Source organism: Sapajus apella, unplaced genomic scaffold (assembly GCF_009761245.1).
Source record: "Sapajus apella isolate SASKATOON/1434 unplaced genomic scaffold, GSC_monkey_1.0 scaffold6, whole genome shotgun sequence".
In the NCBI taxonomy this organism is placed as follows: Eukaryota; Metazoa; Chordata; class Mammalia; order Primates; family Cebidae; genus Sapajus; species Sapajus apella.
In genome coordinates, this window is record NW_022436946.1 from 66,551,626 (window position 1) to 66,575,082 (window position 23,457).

Below are 23,457 nucleotides of genomic sequence, written 5' to 3' on the forward strand. Positions count from 1 at the left end.
CCTTTGGATATATACCCAGTAATGGGATTGCTGGGTCAAATGGAATTTCTATTTCTAGGTCCTTGAGGAATCGCCACACTGTCTTCCACAATGGTTGAACTAATTTACACTCTCACCAGCAGTGCAAAAGTGTTTCCATTTCTCCACATCCTTTCCAGCATCTGTTGTCTCTAAATTTTTTAATGATCGCCATTCTAACTGGCGTGAGATGGTATCTCAATGTAGTTTTGATTTGCATTTCTCTGATGACCAGTGATGATGAGCATTTTTTCATATGTTTGTTGGCCTCATGTATGTCTTCTTTTGTAAAGTATCTGTTCATATCCTTTGCCCACTTTTGAATGGGATTGTTGGGTTTTTTTCTTGTATATCTGTTTTAGTTCTTTGTAAATTCTGGGTATCAGCCCTTTGTCAGATGGGTAAACTGCAAAAATTTTTTCCCATTCTGTTGGTTGCCGATTCACTCTAATGACTGTTTCTTTTGCTGTGCAGAAGCTGTGGAGTTTGATTAGGTCTCATTTGTCTATTTTGGCTTTTGTTGTCAATGTGTAAGCAAATATTAAAAATTATTCTTGAAAAAGTGTTCATTTTATATTTAAAAAACTATCATGAAGTAACAGTAATCTGAATTGAACGTTGCTCTCTTTTTACATCATGTTTAAAAAGACACAAAGACAGAAAAGTGTGCTGATAGGGATGGGGTGTACTAACTGCCTTACGTAGTGAGACAGAAAACATTTTGTGTTTGAATTTGAATTGTGGGTATTACAAATTACTTTAAATTTCCTCCTAAAACACACATACATAGACACACCTACTATATACTCATAACGATTAAATAAAACACAGAAACACTCAGATTCGATTTTAGATACAGTCTAACTATATGTGAATTACAGGAGGCTACAATTAAACAGTGATAGAAAATTTAAGTAGACAGATAAGAAAATATATATTACACATATAGAAATAAAAGAATATGGCCAGGCACGGTGGCTCACGCCTGTAATCCCAATACTTTGGGAGGCTGCGATGGACAGATCATCTGAGGTCAGGAGTTTTGAGACCTGCCTGGCTAACGTGGTGAAACCCTGTCTCTACCAAAAATACAAAAAATTTGCCAGGTACAGTGGTACATGCCTGTAGTCCCAGCTATTTGGGAGGTTGATGCAGGAGAATCACTTGAACCTGGGAGGCAGAGATGGCAGTGAGCCAAGATTACATCACTGCATTCCAGCTTGGGTGACAGAGCGAGACTGTCTGAAAAACAAAAAAAAAGGAATATAATTGTCTTAATATCAGTAATAGATATAGTAGAATTTAAGATGAAAAGAGATGAGATGTGGATGATTGCATTATAAAGGTTAAATCCTAATATAAATGTTGTACTGCCATTGCTTTGAAATCTTTATAGCTATTATGTGTAAAGACATGGAGTATGGCTCTTTATTTTATTTATTTATTCATTCGTTCATTCATTCATTCAGGTGGAGTTTCTTGTCGCCCAGGCTGGAGTGCAGTGGTGCAATCTCAGCTCACTGCAACCTCCTCCTCCTGGGTTCAGGTGATTCTCCTGCCTGAGCCTCCTGAGTAGCTAGAATTTCAAATGTATGCCACCATACCCAGCTAATTTTTGTAGTTTTACTAGAGACGGGGTTTTACCACATTGGCCAGGCTGGTGTGAAACACCTGACCTCAGGTTATCTGCCCACCTCCCAAAGTGCTGGGACTACAAGCATGAGCCATCATGCCTGGCAAAGTATGGCTCTCTATTATTTATTTAGTTATTTTCTATTTGTACTTAAGGAGTTAGATTCTGCTTTTGTGTATTTATTTATTTTTTGAGACAGTGTTGTACTGTCGCCCAGGCTGGAGTGCAGTGGCGCGATCTTGGCTCATTGCAACCTCCGCTTCCCGGATTCAAGTCATTCTCTTGCCTCAGCCTCCCAAATAGCTGGCATTACAGGTACCCGCTACCACGCCCAGCTAATTTTTTGTATTTTTAGTAGGTAAGGGGTTTTACTGTGTTGGCTGGGCTGGTCTCAAACTCCTGACCTCATGATCCGCCCACCTTGGCCTCCCAAAGTGCTGGGATTACAGCCTTGAGTCCCCTCGCCCAGCTGAGTATGGCTCTTTAAATGTGAAAAGAGTTATATGTTTATGTACACATGCACTTCCACACAGACACAGACCCAGAGCTAGGGACTTGTAGGCATCAGACCTGCTTCACCATCAAAAATGTTCACATGCAGTTAATTTTTATTTAAAATTTGCCTTTTTTATTTCTTTACATTTTCTGGTCCTTCCTTATTCTGGCAAGAATTGGATATTTGATTTTTCTTATTCTCTTCAGTATGTGAACGAAAAATGTATGTGAGTTTGAGAGATAATTGTTATTATTTTTTTTTCAGTGTACTTATGGGCTTGATCATCTGACTTTTTTGATATATAAGAATAGGAAGTTACTAATTATAGGTAATTGCTAAAATATATTTATGTATGTTTTTCTTTTTTTTTTTTTGTTTTAGCATGGTGTTAGTCTGTATATTCAAGATAAAGAAGGCTTGTCAGCTTTGGATCTTGTAATGAAGGATAGACCAACTCATGTAGTATTCAAGAATACTGGTAAGAAAATTTGACAAATGGGCCAGACATGGTGGCTCACACCTGTAATCCCAGCACTTTGGTAGGCTGAGGCGGGCAGATCACTTGAGGTCATGAGTTCGAGACCAGCCTGACCAACATAGTAAAACCCCTTCTCTACTGAAAATGCAAAAATTAGCCAGGTGTGGTGGTGGGCACCTGTAATCCTAGCTACTTGGGAGACTGAGGCAGGAAAATCACTTGAACCCAGGAGGCGGAGGTTGCAGTGAGCCAAGATCGTGCCATTGCACTCCAGCCTGTGTGACAGAGCAAGACTGTCTCAAAAATAAAAAAATAAAAAAAAGATTTTACAGAGGTATTCCATTAGGGTACAGCTTAGCTCTGAAAATATTAATGAAATTTTATTCTTATTAAAGTGGTGGGGAAGATTTGTTTGGTGTGGATATCTGCCAAGAAATTTTACTTTGGTTTATGTTGGGTATTTCTTGTTTCATATTCAGAACACTTTTATTTTGCATTTTAAAATTTCAGTCCATGTTTATGTCTATAAAAGTACAATCTAAAATGAGAAGACTGTTAAAATTGTAACTACTGTAAAGTAATTGATGTATATCCAGAAAGTGACATCAGCATTTGAGGTAGAGGAAAAAAGGAATGGAAATTAATACTCGTTTTGTTGTTGTTGAGTAGAGTCTCTGGAAATTATTATTATTTTTGTTGTTGTTGAGTTAGGATCTTGCTTTGTCAGTCAGGCTGGAATGCAGTGGCAGGAACACGGCTCATTGCAGCCTCAACCTTCTGAGCTTAAGCCATCCTCTCACTCCAGCTCCCAAAGAAGCTGGGAATACAGACACATTCCAGCATGCCCAGTTAATTTTTGTATTTTTTATAGAGATGAGGTATTGCCATGTTGACCAGGCTGATCTGGAACTCCTGGATTTAAGTGATCCTCCTGCCTCAGCCACCCAAAGTGCTGGGAATACAGGTGTGAGTCACTATGCCCAGCCAATTTTTTTTTTTTTTTTTAAAGACAGAGTCTCACTCTGTAGCCCAGGCTGGAGTATAGTGGTTTGATTTTGGTTCACTAGTAACCCCTGCCTCCCGAGTAGCTGGGAATACAGGCACCTGCCACCATGCGAGGCTGGTATTTTTTTGTATTATCGGTAGAGACAATTATCATCTTATTGGCCAGGCTGATCTTGAACTCCTGACTTTTCGATCTGCCTGCCTCAGCCTTCCAAAGTGCTGGGATTACAGCCATGAGCCACCACACCTGGCCCCAATTACTCTTTTATTCACACATTCTCAGTTTCACTTATCCCTACGGTTTGTTTGCTCTTTGAGTTTTGGAAGTGGGAATTGGCAGAAAAGAAAAGATCTAATTGGGGCACTATATAGTTTGCATTTAACTAGTGAGCAAGATAAGTAAGGGCACATTCTGTATTTTTACTTCTACTCTGAATACTGCGTTGCAGGTAACAGTGATAATTCCATTCTAGGACTTTATTTATCTTCTAAAATAAAAATGAAGATTTATATCATGAACTTAGCTGTGATTTTTATTCCAGTTTAATGGGCATCACCCTAATCACTAGTGTGATTTTGTGTCTATGAAATACAAAGTATTGAAAGTTAGTGTTCCTGTACAAATGGTAGTATCACATTTTCTACATTTAGAACCTTTGTGTGTATGGATTAATAATATCTTACATTTGATATAGTTCTATATATTATTTTTATGGAAACTAAGTAGATATGGCAGGTGGTATTTTTACCCATTTGGCAGTTAAACTTTAGCTGCTAAAGAAACAAGGAACAGCCTGGGCTGAGTGGCTCATGCCTGCAATCCTGGCACTTTGAGGGGCCAAAGTAGGAGGATCACTTGAGCTCAGGAGGTCAAGACCAGCCTGGGCAACATAATGAGACCTTGTCTCAACAATTAAAAAAAAAAAAAAAAAAAAAAAGCAAGGAACAAATAACAAATATTTTTATTGCTTGCATTGAGACAGACCTGTACTATGATTTAGATTTTCTATTTCTGGAGTTATCTAATATCATATTAATAGAATCATTTACAGAAGAGTGTTGGCATATTCTCAATATTTGTAGTTAAATTAGTTCTTATATTTGTTTTAAAATATAAAATGTGTAAAAACCAATTTTCATTTTAGATCCTACAGATGTTTATACTTGGGGCGATAATACAAATTTTACCTTGGGTCATGGAAGTCAGAATAGCAAACATCATCCAGAATTGGTGGATCTGTTCTCCAGGAGTGGGATTTATATCAAGCAGGTATTTTAAAGTACAGTCTGCATACTTTTAGAGATTAGAAAGAACTTCTGTATTTGATTATTCAGGTTTTCTTGTGGATTATGTAACCTTGTTTAAGGTACAGTAACATATTTTAATGAAGAAATCAATCAATAGAACTTTGCTAATTTTATTTTAGCCTTAATTATATTTAGACTGTGTAAAATGCCCTAAAATATGAGATATTTGTGCAATTAGTGTTAGAAATTAGAAAATGCTATACATATGTATAATTTAAGAAGGTAGACCTCTTGATTTTCTAGCTTTTCTGTTTAACATTATTTAAGTTATTTTTCAAGTGAATTTGTTGTTGAAGCTCAGTATTATCTTTGATAAGTGAACCAGAGTTCTTTTTTTATTTTGGTGGCGGTAAAACATAATTTCAATTTAGAAACAACGCCCTTCTTGCATTTTTTTGTAATGAAATAACGTTTTTAGGTTCCAAGCTATTTATCATGAAAAGAATATATTTAATCTGAAGTGAAGTTGGATAACAGCAGTCTGGAAAGGCTTGTAGAATTTTTTAACTGAGGGTTTGGTAAACTGCCAGCCATTCTATTTAATTATTTATATTCACAATGACAATAAATAATTAAATGTCTAAGTCTCGGTTCTCAGATTGGATAATAGATAGAACTAAAATTTCATCACTTATGGAGACAGATAAGCATTTTTTGGAAGTGTGTCATTCAAAAAGTGGTCTGTAAGTGCTCTAGGCATGAGTGCTGCCTTTTATGAACCTGAGCTCTTAAATGGAAGTACTTGTAAAATTTTAACTGGTATTATTGTAAAGATTTGGTCTGTGGTCTTATATCCTTACAATGCATGATATCTTCTGCTTCCCTAGATTCCACTGCTGTTGACAAATCTTTCTGTATAACATTGTGTATACATGTGTATGTATGTATGTGTATCTCTAGCCCCAGTTTTTCTCTTGAGCTTTATTTCAGTTGTACTGTGGATATTCTTTCAAAATATTTAAATTTAGAATTTCTAAGGTGTTTTTTTTGCCACTCCTAAACTACTCTATTTAGTTTTTAATGCTATAAATCTCAGTTTCTAAATCCTGAAGATGGTACCTCAGAGTGTGTCTATTTAGTTCTTCTCTGTCTCATGAACCTAGGTGCCATGTCGTTTTCAAGTTCTTTTTTTGGACAGTGACAACAGTGTCGTAATTTGACTCCTTGGCTCCATTAATTTCCAACCCCCGGTAATGTTCTTCTCCAGAATTATTGTCTTAAAAAAGAGCTAATTATGTCTTTATCTGCTAAGTCGCCTTTGGATAAAGTCCAAACTCTGCGGCTTGGAATGTGAGAACTTTTTCAAGTCTTCCTAAATTACCATGTCAGCTTATATTTCCTACAACTTCCTATTTATATTCTTTCTGCCTTTTGAAGTTGATAAAGCTTCCTTGACCCAGAATATGAGCTTGTTTTTATCACTGTAGCACTGGCTTTTCCCAACTTTCACTTATTATTCATATCTATCATACATAACTTATATTCTGAGATTGAATTATCGGACAATTTTTAGAGCTACTTTGACAACATGTTCTTAGTTTGCCCAGGACAGTTCTGGTTTATGATTATTTTCCTAGTGTAATTGTTAGTATCCCCTTTCATTCTAGAAAATGTTTGCATGATAAATTACATGACCACTATGTTTAGGGCTCCATAGAAGACTGTCTTTTAAACTAAATGTCACAACCTTATGCATCACGACCAGCAATTGAATAAAAAAAGAAATAGAATCCTTAAACTCTAGAGAGTATTAAATTTTGAGAGATTAGGAATAGAAGCCCATATAGGAATGAAAAATTCCTGGAAGGAACTTAGGGTAATGAAAGGACTTGTGATGGGCAAGAATCAAGCTTGGTGTCCCAGTCTGTAGTGGATGTGAGAGGGGTGAGCAAGATGGTGAGAAATCAGAGCCGGGGTAGCAAGTATACAAGCTGCTCACAACCAGTCTGGAGTTTTTTGCAGACATACTAGTCAAATTTTTTTTTTTTATTGCTGAGCTTGAGCAGGTCCTCAGACTCTTCCTTAAAATGGTAATTCAACCATTAGCAGCCGCTAATGATTGATTGGAATTGTGGCACAAGAAAGACACCTGTTTTTCCTTTTCTGAGGTAGTGCATGATATACCCTTATTTCATGAGCTGTTATCGAGCAGGGATTTTAAAGACAGGAGTGAAGGAATCATAATGACATTAGGAAACCACAGGGTGACTGAAATGTCTCATCCTAAGATACATGTAGTTTGGAATATATCAGCATATTCCACTTACCAGGGTTGTGAGTGAACTAGTGTACTCAAAGAGAAAGCCACATTTCAGGGAGGGCAAGGCAGTGGGAGTATTTTGTGAAGGTATTAAGGATCTAAAGGATTTTATTTACCACAGAATGAGGGTGAAGCAAGCACCGTGGATAGGTTTGAGAGGAAGGAAATCAGTATAAATTTCAGTCAGGGAAGGGAAAGCAAGTATGGGAATATTAACTGAGTACCAGTTATATAGAGAGCCCCATTAGTTATTGAAAAGGGTTAATCAGATGAGTTAACTGCCACGAGACAGAGATCATTAATGTTAGTATTACATATTCCAGATAATTAAGGTGAAAAGCCATGCTCAGTTCCTGTTTAAAAATTCAGGGGTTTTAAAGTTGGAGGACTTAAAACTGTCTAGTATTGCTACGATTGCTTAATAGCAGAAGTCAGCAATTGTAGAATGGCTTTCTAATATTGAATATAAAATTGAACGAAATGTATTCTTTCTGATTTCATGAAATGAATTTCACTGACAAATTTGTAAATTTAAAATACAAATTTGGATTTTATTTTTAAACTTTTTAGTTATTTGTGGTATAGCTAAGTGAGATAATCTTTTCATTACTTTTTTTGATAGCTATATTGTGCTTACAAAATTCTGAGTGGTCTAGGATATGTGTAAATATTTACAGCTTGTTTAGCTTATAATTTTTTTGTTTTCCAAAGGACCTTGACTTACTGGAAATGATTTTAGGATTTCCTTATTTCTTATTTGTCTTTTTATATCCTACGTTAGAAATATTTGTAGATGATGTAAGAAATACAAATGCAAACAATTTTTAAAAATGAGAAGATTTAAAAAATACTGTTAAAGTAAAGTGAGTATAATGAATATTGGAGCTTGAAAAATGGCAATATATGGCCTGGGGTTAGATATGTTAAAAAAAAGAATATATGTGTATATATATATATATTTTTTTTTTTTTTTTAGACTGCTGATAGCTTCCTGTTACTGTGTTCTGCTGATGCAGTTCAACTGTTTCAGTATTTTTGTCTTCTGTAGTATGTGAATACTGTCTGTGTATCAGGGGCAAGGGAGGGTATTGAGATTGAGGCAGATAGGGAGAAAGGAAGTGGGAAAGAGAAAAGCTTGAACATAAATATAAATGTATCATATTAAAGATAAATTGATAAAACTAGAGATAAAGAAAGGACATACTGCCCCCACCCTATGTATAAATGGCATTATTGTTTTTTAAAGATAGTCTGAAAATGTTTCTACTATTTTTATTAATACCATATATTACTTTTTGGTAGTCTTTATGCTGCCTGTTGCACTCTCCTCATTTCTTGCTGGTTGGTATTTCATGAAATTGAAAAACAACTGGCTACTAATTTTTGTAATTGAAGATGTAAAATTATATTTTCCTTTGGCTAATCTCTTCAGTAGGTAACACATGCTTAATTCTTTCTTTGTTCTTTTTTTCATGTCAATGTTTTTAGGCATAATTTTAAGATACACATATATATTTTTTCTTTTTATTACAGAAAACTTAAAACATGTGGAAATTGAAGTCTTATGAATTCCTCTGTGTACATTATCCAGTTTAAACAATTAGCAACATTCTATTTCTTTTTTATAAAATAAAGGATATTTTATTCAGAGAAGTTTAATAATATTCTCTTATTTTCCCTTAGGTGGTGCTTTGTAAATTTCACTCCGTGTTTCTGTCTCAGAAAGGGCAGGTTTATACCTGTGGTCATGGTCCTGGAGGGCGATTAGGACATGGAGATGAACAGACATGCTTGGTAATTGAAATGTCATTACACTGTTTAGGTAACTTTAGAAAAATAGTTACCATAAGCTCAAATGTTGATAACCTAGTTCATTACCTATCAGAAAATTGGTTCATTAGGTTATTTTAAGATTTTTTTTTTGTGTGGGGACTTCGGGTATACTTATCTATTAAATGATGCTTTAAAAAGGAGGGAAAGCTAAAATGATAATAGCTTCCATTTTTGAGGGTTTATTTTGAGGATTCCGTTAACTAAATTTTTTTTCAACTGTAAGCAAGAAATTATACACCAGTTGATAATAGATTTAAAATAATCTGTTTCCTGGTATATCATGTTCAAATCAAGGATTTATATACAATGCAAAAGTATCAAAGAAAAATAATACTTTGCTTATAGCAAATACTGAGTCTGGAGAGCCTAGCTGTTTGGGAGGCCCAGGCGGGTGGATCAACTGAGGTTGGGAGTTTGAGACCAGCCTGAGCAACATGGAGAAAGCCCGTCTCTACTAAAAATACAAAATTAGCTGTGTGTGGTGGCACATGCCTGTAAATCCCAGATACTCGGGAGGCTGAGGCAGGAGAATCGCTTGAACTCTGGAGGCAGAGGTTGCGGTGAGCAGAGATCGCACCACGGCACTCCACCCTGGGCAACAAGAGCGAAACTCCATCTCAAAAACAAAAACAAAAAGGAAAGCAGGCAGACTAATTATAAAATGCTTTTCCTGAAGTAGTTCTGGTTTTCGTTTTTAACTTCTCATTAAGATTTCTGTGGCCTTAAAATTGAGCCAGTATTTGCATTGTATGGTCATAAAGTTGATATTTATGCTTCTGAAACTTAGTGCTAATTAGAAGAAATCTATTTTATTACCTCTCAGAAAATTGGTTCACTAGGTTATTTTAAGGTTTTTTTTTTGTTGTTTGTTTGTTTTTTTGTGGGGACTTCTGGTTATCTATTAAATGGTGCTTTAAAAAGGAGGGAAAGCTACAATTATAATAGGTTCCATTTTTGAGGGTTTATTTTGTTCCAGGTATTGTTTATGCTTTTCATACATAATTACTACATTAACTTAAGCCTCACAACAGCCCTGTGAGGCACAGGTATTATTTACATTTTATGCATGATGGTGGTACTAGTAATAACAATCATGTTTTCAGTTGAGGAAAATGAGGTACATAGAGGTTAAAAATTTTGGTTGAGATCAAATAGGTAGTAAGTGACAGAAGTAAGATTTGAACCCAGGACAGATAAATGACTCCAAAGGAATCTGGTATTATATGTTTGGCTACTCCCTGAAGGGAAGCATTGATTCTGTGTTTTTGTTTTTTTCAATATACCAGTGAATATTTGATGAGCTCCCTTTATTCATACCAAACAAATTTGTACTTGTTGTATGGTAAGGGCTCAAAAATCATTTGTTGAATTGAATTATTTCTCTGAAATGTTTTACTGGGCTTTTCTATTTTATTCATAAACTTGCAACCATATCCTTTTAAACTCATCTTCCCTTTGCTGAAATGTAGAATTTACCTATGATAGATATAACTATATATCAGTCGTCATTTTGGATGTAGTATCATCAAATTCTATTTGCATATCTCCATAAATGGTTAATGCAGTATACTAAAGTTAATTTTATTTTGTAGGTCCCTCGACTTGTGGAAGGACTGAGTGGTCATAATTGTTCCCAAGTGGCAGCTGCTAAGGATCATACTGTTGTATTAACTGAAGATGGATGTGTTTATACATTTGGTCTAAATATTTTTCATCAATTAGGAATTATTCCTCCTCCTTCCAGTTGTAATGTACCTAGACAGGTAAACCTGAGTCTTTTAAATAATAAGGCTTTACATTTGCAATAAAACCTGTATGGACAAAAAAAAATGTAAGTTATCGACAGAGCAACTTATTTCTGTTATTTAACTTTATCTTCAGTGGTATATATTGTCTTTATTGTTATTATTATTTTTTGAGACAGAGTCCTGTTCTGTCACCCAGGACTCTGGGTGCAGTGCAGTGGTGTGATCTTGGCTGACTGCAACTGCTGCCTCTTGGTTTCTCTTGCCTTAGCCACATGAGTAGCTGGGATTACAGGTGCACACCACCGTTACCAGCTAATTTTTTTTTTGTATTTTTAGCAGAGGCAGGGTTTCACCATGTTGGCTAGGCTGATCTCAAACTCCTGACCTCAGGTGATCCACCCACCTCGGCCTCCCAAAGTGCTGGGTTAACAGGTGTGAGCCATTGTACCCAGCCTGTTATCTTTATTTTTAACAGGAGAAATTAAGCATAGTACGTATTAACATTTGTTTGGAGTAAGAAAGAAAGCACTTGGGAAATTCAGCACTTGGGAGATTAGCCACCTAACTGTCTCTTTTAAGGATTTATAAGCAAAGGGAGGTCCAGATATTTTGGGTTTGAAACTTAAAATACTTTTTAGGCCAACCTTAAGAAAATATATGAAATTTATCCATACAAAATGGGCTCATGCAAGTGAGGAACCCAGAGACTTAAATCTGGGTTTATTTGCATCATTAAATCTGCCCCTGCACAGATAACACATGTGACAAGTTGATATGAGGGGACGTGAATCCAAAAACCAGTGTTCTTTATTCTACTTTCTTACTCTCATGTGTACAGCCGTCTCCAGAAGGTGCACAGTGGTGCACAGGACAATATCGTGCCCAAAAGTCATCTAGCCCAAAATGTCAATAATGCCACTGTTGAGAGACCATGGAAGTATCAAATTTAAAAGTACTGTGTTTTCTATTAAGAATGAGACTGGCTGTTTTGCATACTGCTTGTTAGAAAAAAAATATAGCTAAAAGTTTAATAATTTGATTTTTGTACCATGTCAATTTACTATTAAATTTCAAAATTTCTGTTAAATTAGAAAGTAGACATGGTATAAAAATTAGTGAAAACTGCTGACTGAAGTGGCTGCGTTACAATGTTTTGTGTTCTGTGAAGGGTTCGGTTCTTAGTATTAAATGCTGAGCTGTATTAGTGACAACTGCCATTTGCACTTGAGGGGGCACTAACAGCAACTATACCATATATTTGCTGGTCTGCTGGATCTTTGAAAAATTGTGCTAGATCATAGACATATAGTAAATTGCAGTTTTATTTGTCTTTGAATAGATACAGGCAAAATATCTGAAAGGAAGGACAATCATTGGTGTTGCAGCAGGCAGGTTTCATACAGTCCTGTGGGCTAGAGAAGCTGTTTACACTATGGGACTAAATGGTGGACAACTGGGTAAGAAATCCTTGATGATAATATCTGGAAATTAAATTGGACTCTTAAAAAATTTTTCTTTTTAATTTTTATCAGTTAGAATGGGATTATGAATGATTTTTTTGTTTGTTTGTTTGAGACAAAGTCTCACTCTGTCATCCCAGCTGGAATTCAGTGATGTGATCATGGCTCACTGAAGCCTTGACCTCCTGGGCTCAAATGATCCTCCCATGTCAGTGCCCCTAAAAGCTGGGACCACAGGCGCCTACCACCATGCTGGGCTACTTTTTTTAGTGATGGAGTTTCACCATGTTGCACAGGCTGATCTTGAGCTCGTGGCCTCAAGCAGTCTGCCCACCTCTGCCTTCTAAAGTGCTGGGATTAAGGCATGAGCCACTTACCCTTGGCCAAATTGGACTCTTAAAAGAGATATTTTGTGATTTGCTCATTTGTATAATTTTTTAGGTTATTTACTAGATCCCAATGGAGAAAAGTGTGTAACTGCTCCTCGTCAGGTTTCTGCCCTTCACCATAAGGACTTCACTGTGTCTTTGGTTGCTGCAAGTGATGGAGCCACAGTCTGTGTTACCACAAGGGGAGATGTTTACTTACTTGCAGACTATCAGTGCAAGAAGATGGCTTCTAAGTATGTATATTTCTGTGAAAGAAGCATAGCTTTAGTAATAATTCAACTGTTCCAGCAAATATCTAAGTGTCAGCTTTATGCTGTGTTCTATAAATGTCAAATGGAAAAAATTGAATGAGGAGAAACATCAGAAATTTTTGTCTTTGATCTTTGTCTTTTGGCATGGATCCAGTGAATATATATAAAATTTCTATGTAAGTTGTAAAGCAGTATTTCTGAATTATGTTTAATATATAGTTAAATATGAGCTATATATATATATTTTTAATGCTTTAGGTGCACAGAAATAGATTAATCATAATTCTTGATTTGTGACACTCTCATGATTGGTTCCTGTATAGACTTTTTAAGATTATACATTTATTTATCTTTAAAAAGTAATCATATATCATGAACCTCTAGCCAGGCTCAATGTTTATAATTGATAAGTATATATTTTTTTAAAAAGCATGTTACACATGCAGTAAACTAGCAGTTGGTTGACAAGTCAAAGCAGAGAATCATAATTTTTTAAAAAATTGAGACAGATTCTTGCTGTGTTGCCCAGTCTAGGATTGAACTCCTGGGTTCAGGCATCTCTCTAGCCTCAGCCTCCCAAAGTGCTGGGATTATAGGTGTGAGTCAATGCACCTAGCCTCATAAGGTTTTAAGTATAGATGGGTGCACCAACTGGAATTCCGTGTCTTTTCATATAAACCATACTCATAATGTGTCACCTGTCATTTCATTTTGAGGAGCCAGTGCTTAAAAACAATTGTGAAGTAATGTAAGTGCAGATTTCTACATTTTTAATACATTTTGAATCTTTTATAATTGATTGATAGTAGTTTTTTGCTGCTCATATTTATTGTGTCATTCCAAAGTATACAACTTTTATAGAAAGGTTTCAGACTAATATTTTACCATTTACGTAGTATTTTACTATGATAAATTCATTATAAATACATGTTATTAGTTTAAATAGATATAAGTACAGAAATAGGTCTTTGTACGAATATAAATGATTCCTGGAAGTGGATAGCCCAACTAGTGGAAGCAATTTTGTGCAGGAGTTTTAGAGAATAGGATAACTCAACTAGTGGAAGGAGTTGTGTACAGGAATTCTAGAGAATAGCAGTCTAACTTTTAAAACAGTTAGGGACCTAAATTTAAATGAAGCAAAATACTTTTGATAATGTAAAACAGATACTGTCCCTGCAGTTATTCATGAGCAGAAAATGTCCACTGTTGTGTAAAAACTTACCTTCTTTGTTTAGAGATGTTGTCTTCCTCTGTTGCCCAGGCTGGAGTTCAGTGGGGTGACCTTTGCTCACTGCAACCTCCACCTCCCAGGTTCAAGTGATTCTTCTGCCTCGGCCTCCTGATTAGCTGGGATTACAGGTGCCTATCACAACGCCCAGCTAATTTTTTTTGTATTTTTAGTAGAGGCGGGGTTTCGCCACGTTGGCCAGGCTGGTCTCAAACTCCTTGCCTTGGCTTCCCAAAGTGTTGGGATTACAGGCGTGAGCCACTGCACCTGGCCAATACCAGTTATTTAAACTCCAAAGTGAATGTTTGAATTGCAAGTGGAACTTTAGGTATTTAATGTGTGTGTTGGTGTGGGTAAAGGCATTTGAGAGAAAAAGATTTGCCATAGAAAGGAACAGCCACCTTGTAGGGGAAATTTATAGAATGGAAGACGAGGGATACCAAAGACCACATCGTTTTACTTCACCTTTCACAATAATTGCCTGTAGATTATTGTTTGAATAGTAACTTCTTTGAAGTTTAGGCATGTGTAGTTTAGAGAATATATTAATCTAGGATTCTTTTTTTTTTTTCATTTAGACAATTGAACTTGAAAAAAGTTCTTGTGTCTGGGGGTCATATGGAATACAAGGTTGATCCTGAACATTTGAAAGAAAATGGGGGTCAAAAAATTTGCATTCTTGCCATGGATGGAGCTGGAAGGGTAACTATATATTTATGTAAAAGTGTAATCTTACTCTCAATTGATAGCTATAACTATCTGCTGTAGCAGACCTGGTAACATGAAAATGTATTGCTGTGTTAATGATGATTCCTGTTGACTTTAACGATTAGTATTGGGTGCCAAAATAGTATGTTTCAGTTGTCCATTGCTAATTAGCATGGAACTGGTGATTTAGAGAAAGTATGACAGACAGCATTTAATCTAATGTTGCACAATACTGATTCGTTAAACTGTAATCAAAAATTTTATGTATTATGCTTACAATGAAAAGAGATTTTGCTGTTATTTGGTGTGTACACTGAATACTGATATGAGGCTGAATTGTATAAATATGAGATATGTAATGTAATCGTAATTTTGTTTTTCTGAGACATTCTCGCTCTGTTGGCTAGGCTAGAATGCAGTGTCTTGATCTTGGCTCACAGCAACCTCCACCTCCTAGGTTCAGGTTACTCTCATGTCTCAGCCTCCTGAGTAGCTGGGATTACAAGTGTGTATGCCAGCATGCCTGGCTGATTTTTGTATTTTTTTGTAGAGGCAGGGTTTCGCCGTGTTGGGCAGGCTGGTCTCAAACTCCTGGCCTCCGGTGATCTGTCCGCCTTAGCCCCCAAAGAATTGTAATTACAGGTGTGAGCCACTGCGCCTGGCCTAATGTAACTATTCTCAGAAAAGTAAAGATAGGGCAGTATGATAAATTTGGTGCATAGTTGAAATTTTTTTCCAGATTTAGTTTTATACAAATGTATGCATTATAATATATGTACACATTATATATAAAAGATTTCTGGATCACTAGTATGTAAGGAATTTCTTTTCTTTTCTTTTCTTTTCTTTTCTTTTTTCTTTTTTTTTTTTTTTTGAGATGGAGTCTCCTTCTGTTGCCTAGGCTGGAGTTCAGTGGTGCGATCTTGGCTCACTGCAACCTCTGCCCCCAAGTTCTAGAGATTCTTCTGCCTTAGCCTCCCAAGTAGCTGGGATTACAGGCACCTGCAACCATGCCCGGCTAATTTTTTGTATTTTTAGTAGAGACTGCTTTCCCCATGTTGGTCAGGTTGGTCTCGAATTCCTAACCTCAGGTGATTCACCCATCTTGGCCTTCCAAAGTGCTGGGATTACAGGCATGAGCCACTGCACCCAGCCATATGTAAGGAATTTCTTATCTCTTAAAGTTCTAATTTTAGTCCCTTATGCAAACATATCAGTATATTTCTCTAATAAAATTATTAATTTAAATTTTTGTTGTTGTTGTTTGAGACTGAGTTTTGCTCTTGTTGTCCAGGCTGGAGTGCAATTGCGCATCTCAGCTCACTGCAACCTCTGTCCCCCGGTTCAAGCCATTTTCCTGCCTCAGCCTCCTGAGTAGCTAGGATTACAGTCATGGGCCACTACACCCTACTAATTTTGTATTTTTAGTAGAGATGGGGTTTCTCCATGTTGGTGAGGCTGGTCAGGAACTCCAGACCTCAGGTGATCTGCCCACCTCGGCCTCCCAAAGTGCTGGGATTACAGGCATGAGCCACCACGTCTGGCCTTAATTTAAAATATTTTAAAAAATTACTTTCATAAATAGATGCTTCAACTAGTATGTTGATATATATTATATAAAATACATCTCTAAATTTTTTTTGAAGGGTGGAAGGGTGGGAGCCATCTCTAATATATTTAGATTTTAAAAATTATCTTTAAAAGTATATATTATACACTAATGATACTGAAAAATATACGGTGTGGGTAGAAAAACACAGATAACTTTCTGGTTTTATTTATAAAATTAAAGTAATGTTTTCTGGGGTTTGTAATGTGCTGTAAAGTTTGACATTTTAGAAATTGAAGAATTAATCATAAAGCTCCACCTACTGGTTCATTATAGGCATACATTAAAGGGATGGAGAATGAAGATGATTTTAATAGTAGTAACTACATGGTAATAGTAGTAACTAAGAATTAGAGTTCTACCTGAGGAAGAATAGCTGTTGGGTACGGGGCTTAATACTTGGGTGCTGTGATGCTCTGTGCAGCCAACCACCATGGCACACGTTTACCTAAGTAACAAACCTGCACATCCTGCACATGTACCCCTGAATGTACAATAAAAGTTGAAGGAAAAAAAAAAAGAATTAGAGCTCTAATTTGTACTAATGGAGGGAAACAAATGGGGTTACATAAAAGAGTTGAGTATAAAAACTTGTATTTGACTTTGGGATGTGTATCACTCACATTAAAATGGATATAGCTTATACTTCCGGATATTTACTTCCTGCAAAATAGACTGAGAAAACCAAGCTCTGAAGGCATCAGTCAGTCTCTATCAGTATAGTCTTTTTTGTGTGTGAATAACTTTTTAATGACCTTGTGAGATAACCATTTTGTATTCTAGTTTGCTTAGCTTGATTATGAGGGAACTAAACTTTTAAAAATCAGCAGTTCTAATTTTTCAAATGAAATTATACTTGGAATATCAGTATATGAAACAGATAAAACAGTTGCTGCTCTGGATAAAGCTGGATTGGGAAGCCTGAATACACCTCATTTCTCACCATTCTCCATCCCTTCAAAAGTCCCCTGGATCTACTTCTCAAGAACTCTGGAGTTTGCAGAACTCATTTACAACCGTTGAATTCTATAATGATTTTTCTAAGATTTTGTTTTAGCTATATAATTGAGTTATGTAAACATTTACTTTTTTTCTTGAGAATAAAGTTTTGATTTTCATAGAGGGATCATTCTTTTGTAAAGAGATATTACTACAACAAGCCTGAGTTGTAAGTTGTAGCTTTAAGATTTTGTTTTTCTTTAGCATCATAGCAGTTCTTTTTGCCACAAAAAAGTAATACTAGAAATTGCTACTTCTTAAGAGGAGTGTGTTTGAAATAATTTCTAATGCTTCAGTCTTGTTTAATATACTTTTTTGAAAGATATTTCTTTAAAATCACCTTGTTTTTTACAATATCTTTTTCTGTGGAAGCATGAACACTGAAACATACAAATGAGAGCTTTTATTTTAACCGTTTTGTCTCTTGATATGTCGATTTTAGGTTTTGATTGTTCAAATGCTACATTGCTTTATATTTCAATGTGATTTGGTTTTATTTTAGGTGTTTTGCTGGAGATCAGTCAACAGCTCTCTGAAGCAGTGTCGATGGGCCTATCCACGTCAGGTCTTCATTTCTGATATTGCTTTAAATAGAAATGAAATTCTATTTGTAACGAAAGATGGAGAAGGATTTAGAGGGAGATGGTTTGAAGAAAAAAGGAAGAGTTCTGAAAAGAAAGGTCAGTTCATATATGTGAACGATACATAAAAAGTACATTTCAGTTATCCTTTAATTATTAGCTTCAATTGACAAGTATTATTAGGTTTTACCTTTATGTATTTATATTTGTGATTAGTTCTCTTAATGCCTGTTTCCTATTAAAGTATAAGGTTAATGATGGCAAGGGCCATGAATATTCTTCTATATCCTTAGCCTTTGGCATATTTCTTGACACATGTAGTCACTCATTAAATCATCTGTTGTTTGAATAACTCAGTTATTATGTGCTAAAACAAAATCAAGAAGGTTTATAATTACTCAGAAAATTATAAACATATTCTTCAAAATCATAAAGCCACAGAGAAATGTCTTTTGTAAAATATAGTGATTTAGTTATATTTCCTTTACTTCTTTATAGATTATTCAAGTCTGTAAACATTTACTGTGTATTTACTATGTGCCAGATATAGGGGAAAGTTCTAATGATGCAAAAATACATAAAATGAGCCTCTATTCTGAGGCACTCAGAAGCTTGTAGGGGCAATAGACATTTTGCAAATATTTACAGTTCACTGAGACTACTGTTAATATCCACATAATAAGTTTCTTGAGATAGAAATTGGAATAACTGAGTGTCAGAGGAAGATTAGTAAAGCCCCATAAGACTAAAACAGAGTGAATTTGAGAGAGTAACTAGAACATAGGTTCAACTTACGGAAGTCTTTGAAATTGTCTCTTAGTCATATTTAGTGATCTGAAACTGAGTTCATGATCTCATGTTCTAACTTCTGCTTCTTAGTGTTTTCTATTTCAGTAAATTATTTTCTTTGACACCAAGATTCCCTTACCCGTAGAATTAATCAGTCATGAAACTTTGTTACTCTTTCTTACATCTTTCCACTTTTTTCCAGATTCATTGCTATAACCTAATCTATATCATTTTTTAATTCTTTTCCTGGATTTACAGTAATTCCTTTAATGGCCTCTTTATGCTTTGCTTACCTTAAACATTCTTCACACTACAGCCAGAGTAATTTCTTTCATGTAAATTTCATATCTTTGTGGAAAGCACTATATCCTTTGCCTTTATAGTCTTGATTTTACTTGTAATGATATAATCATTTGTGTAATGTCTGTCTTCCCTGTTAGATTGTGTGCTCTATGATGGTAGGAACACATCTGTCTTCTTGACTACTGTATCACCAGACTGTTAACACAGTAGCCTAGTGTGGTCATTCACATATTTTCTGAATACATACAAGAAAGGGGGACGAAAGGAAGGAAGCAAATAAACAAGAAGATTATGAAGATACTAGATTTATATGTTTTTAATCCAAGTTGAAATTTTTTCCCTTTGGGCAACAGGAAGTATAAATTACTAGATTTGGGTTTTAGACAGGTAACTTTGGTTGCAGTGTGGAGGATGTGTTTGTTGAAAGAGATGGAATCATAGATAATTGAGATTGATCCATCAAACAATTTTCTTTATAATACAACCAATATATTCAGTGCAAAATGTGTTGAAGAGGGTATAGTTCTTCAAAAACATTGAATCTATATGAAAGAGATTTCCATATTTTCCTAACTGCTTTTCTATTCCATTTACTCCTCAGTCGTTTTAGTAGTGTCAATAAGCCTTGATTAATGGTAGTTTATTTTTTTTTAACAGAGATTTTATCAAACCTTCATAATTCCTCATCAGATGTGTCTTGTGTCTCTGATATAAATAGTGTGTTTGAAAGAATTCGACTTGAGAAACTTACCTATGCACATAGAGCTGTTAGTGTCAGCACAGATCCAAGTGGATGCAACTTTGCAATCTTGCAGTCAGATCCTAAAACAAGGTATACTTGTGTATATTAAATTTCATTTTTTAGAAGGAACAATCACTGAATTTTCTTTTGTTTTCGGTAGCTTCTGGTGTAAATTTAATTGAGGAGCTGTTGCCAAGACCTATAGAGACCTTAGACATAATCATGTTTACAGGATAATTCAGAGGTAGAATTTGTTATACTGGGAGTGACTGATGTTTCCTTTAGTTTGCAAACCGACATTTGTTGAAAATATCTGTACATGCACTCACAAAGTTTATTTGTCTTTCTTTCTTTCTTTTTTTGAGACAGAGTCTTGCTCTGTTGCCCAGTCTAGAGTGCAGTGACACAATCTTGGCCCACTGCAACCTCTATCTCCTGGGTTCAAGTGATTCTCCTGTCTCAGCTTCCTGGGTAGTTGGGATTACAGGTGCCCACCACCATGCCCAGCTAATTTTTGTATTTTTAATAGAGATGGGATTTCACCATGTTGGCCAGGCTGGTCTCAAACTCCTGACCTCAGGCGATCTGTCTGCCTCAGCCTCCCAAAGTGCTAGGATTACAGGCATGAGTGACCACACCCCACCTTATTTGTCTTTCATACTTTATGAGGTACTCTAGGTTCTCAGATTCTGAAAAAGTATTACAAATATTTCTTATGCAGTTTGCAAAAATTTCTGAACCTTGAATATGAGAATTGGTAAAGAAGTGTTGTGGAGCCATCTGTAAATCCCAGTACATATCTTCTAAGTCACATGAGCAGAGAGTTATCTGGTTAGGATAAACATCAAGGGTACTATTGAAGAGGGAAGAAATTCTACAAGTAGGGTAATTATGCATCCTAGTTTGCCCAGGTCTGCCCCCTTTTTAACATTGAAAGTCTCATCTCCTGAGAAACTCCTCAATCCAAGGCAAACCACAGGAGGGTTGGTCTTCCTACTGAGAAGGGTGAAATGTTGATTGAGAAGGTATAATTGCATTCCTACAGTGCTGTAAGAACCAGGTTATGGACAACTTAGTTCTTATTTTAATTTGAGAGAAGAAACAAATGTAAAAAGGAATTAAAAAAAATGAAAGGATGATACAGTATCTAGGACTTTGTGCCATATTACTGTATTTTAGGAAATGCCAAATTTAAAATTTTCTAAATTCTATTTAAAAAATTACATTTTGGTCTGGGTGTGGCAGCTTACGCCTGTAATCCCAGCACTTTGGGAGGCCGAGGCTGACGGATCACCTGAGGTCAGGAGTTTGAGACCAGCCTGGCCAACATGGTGAAACCCCGCCTCTACTAAAAACACAAAAATTAGCTGGACATGGTGGCACGTGCCTGTAATCCCAGCTACTTGGGAGGCTGAGGCAGGAGAATCACTTAAACATGGGAGGTAGAGGTTGCAGTGAGCCAGTGTTGTACCATTGCCCTCCAGCTTGGGCAACAAGAGTGAGACTCTGCCTCAAAAACAAAAACAAAAAGCAACAAAAAAATTGCATTTTAAAGGAAAATTGGCTAGGTATGAAAAAGCATTTCCTTCATTTTTTTGAAGCATAAATTATTTTTGTCTTGTTTCTAGCCTTTATGAAATTCCAGCTGTGTCCTCATCATCATTTTTTGAAGAGTTTGGCAAACTGTTGAGGGAAACAGATGAAATGGACAACATTCATGATGTGACATTTCAAGTTGTCAATAGAATCTTCCCTGCACATAAATATATTTTGGCAGCACGTTCTGATTTTTTTCAGAAATTGTTTCTTTCAGATGATACTACATTAGAATGTACAGATATTTACCGGAAAGATGAAGATTCTGCAGGGTGCCATCTCTTTGTGGTAGAGAAGGTTCATCCTGACATGTTTGAATACCTTTTACAATTTATATACACAGATACTTGTGACTTTTTAACTCATGGCTTTAAACCAAGAATACACTTAAACAAAAACCCAGAAGAATATCAGGGAACTCTGAATTCTCACTTGAATAAAGTGAATTTCCATGAAGATAATAACCAGAAGTCTGCATTTGAAGTTTACAAAAGTAATCAAGCTCAAACAATTAGTGAAAGGCAGAAGAGCAAACCTAAATCTTGTAAAAAAGGAAAAAATGTTGGGGAAGACAATCCTGTAAGAATGTTGCAAACTGTTGCAAAGAAATTTGGCTTCAGTAATTTGAGCAGTAGGTATGATAGTTCCTTTTTATCTGTTTTTGTACCTTATTCAGTCCTACTTGAAAAAATTTCCCACCCTTTTTTCCTTAATTTTCTTTCCTTTCCCCTTCCCCAGTCTCTTCCCACTTGGTCCATCCCCTTCTCTTTCTCCTTCCCCTCCTTCTCTCCCTTCTCTCCCTCTACCCCTCCTTTTTTGGGTAGGTACATGGATGTGTCATTCCTCCATTTGCTGGCAGAGCTATCTCTGTGGGATTTCTTGGATTACATTAATGGACGGGAAAGCTGTTGGTGGGTTTGAACTCTGGTTTGTGTATATAACAGGGATCTGTAGTGGCAGGTAGTGTGGTATACTGGAAAGGTCTTTCAGATTAGAAAGACATACGTGTCTCTTAGCTTTTCTATTCCTGGCTGGGGCAATTTGCTTTCTTTTACCTCAGTTTGTCAGCATATGAAATGGGAAAGAAAATATTTACCTCATATTGTTGGTGTAGCTTGGTCATATGTATAGTGCCTAACACCATAGTATCATATTGAATCAGATTATTTGAAATTCTCTCCTTTTTTAAGGTATTTATGTTGCTCGTGGCAGCTAAACCTTAGTTTTAGGGTGGGAGCAGAAGACGAGTGTATACCATGCTTTCTGTTTAAAAACAATGAAGGGGTCAGGTGTGGTGGCTCATGCATGTGATCCCAGCACTTTGGGAAGCTGAGGTGGGTGGATCACCTGAGGTCCAGAGTTTGAGACCAGGCTGGCCAACATGGCAAAACTTGATCTCTGCTAAAAATTACAAAAATTAGCCAGGCATGATGGTAAGTGCCTGTAGTCCCAGGTACTGGGGAGGCTGAGGCAGGAGAATCTCCTTGAACCTGGGAGGCGGAGGTTGCTTCAGCCTGGGCAACAAGAGTGAGACTTCGTCTCAAAAAAAAAAAAAAGTGAAAAACTTTGTGCTATGGCTTTGATTTGTTGTCAGTAATATTTAATATATTTTGAATTCTAATTAGAATGGAAGAAGTATGGTATTTTGAGATACTATATTTAGATGTAAGCTAATTTGTTGGATTTTTTTTGTTGTATGTTTATTTTTGTAGGGGAATATATATATATATATGTCAATTGTTAATTTTTATCTATCCTTGATAGGTTAGATGGAGTCAGATTTGAAAATGAACAAATTAATGTTATTGCCAAGAAAACTGGTAATAAACTGAAGCTAAGTCAGAAGAAATGGTAAGTAAAGAAAGGAAGATTAACTTTTTATCTCTACATTTTAGCACATAACTGTGGAAATAGAGCTCTGTTTACCCACATATGAAGCAAAATGTATAGGTAGATACACTCTTACACTCTCTTACCTTTTCTAGTCTTCTGCATTTCTGGAAATTTTGGGGAACTGTTG

General features: G+C 36.0%; 1 protein-coding gene across 3 annotated transcripts in view; it reads left to right on the forward strand.

Annotated features, from left to right (window-relative positions):
* The window catches only part of IBTK (inhibitor of Bruton tyrosine kinase), an 88,244-nt gene that overhangs the window by 15,263 nt on the left and 49,524 nt on the right, over window positions 1–23,457 (forward strand). For all 3 annotated transcript variants that reach the window (XM_032275429.1, XM_032275428.1, XM_032275431.1), the window contains exons 3-13: window positions 2,529–2,625; window positions 4,776–4,900; window positions 8,882–8,992; window positions 10,624–10,794; window positions 12,119–12,236; window positions 12,681–12,861; window positions 14,689–14,812; window positions 17,929–18,106; window positions 19,757–19,931; window positions 21,470–22,072; window positions 23,202–23,288. In XM_032275429.1, the coding sequence (XP_032131320.1) occupies window positions 2,529–2,625; window positions 4,776–4,900; window positions 8,882–8,992; window positions 10,624–10,794; window positions 12,119–12,236; window positions 12,681–12,861; window positions 14,689–14,812; window positions 17,929–18,106; window positions 19,757–19,931; window positions 21,470–22,072; window positions 23,202–23,288 (1,970 nt within the window). The remainder of the gene's footprint in view (window positions 1–2,528; window positions 2,626–4,775; window positions 4,901–8,881; window positions 8,993–10,623; window positions 10,795–12,118; window positions 12,237–12,680; window positions 12,862–14,688; window positions 14,813–17,928; window positions 18,107–19,756; window positions 19,932–21,469; window positions 22,073–23,201; window positions 23,289–23,457) is intronic.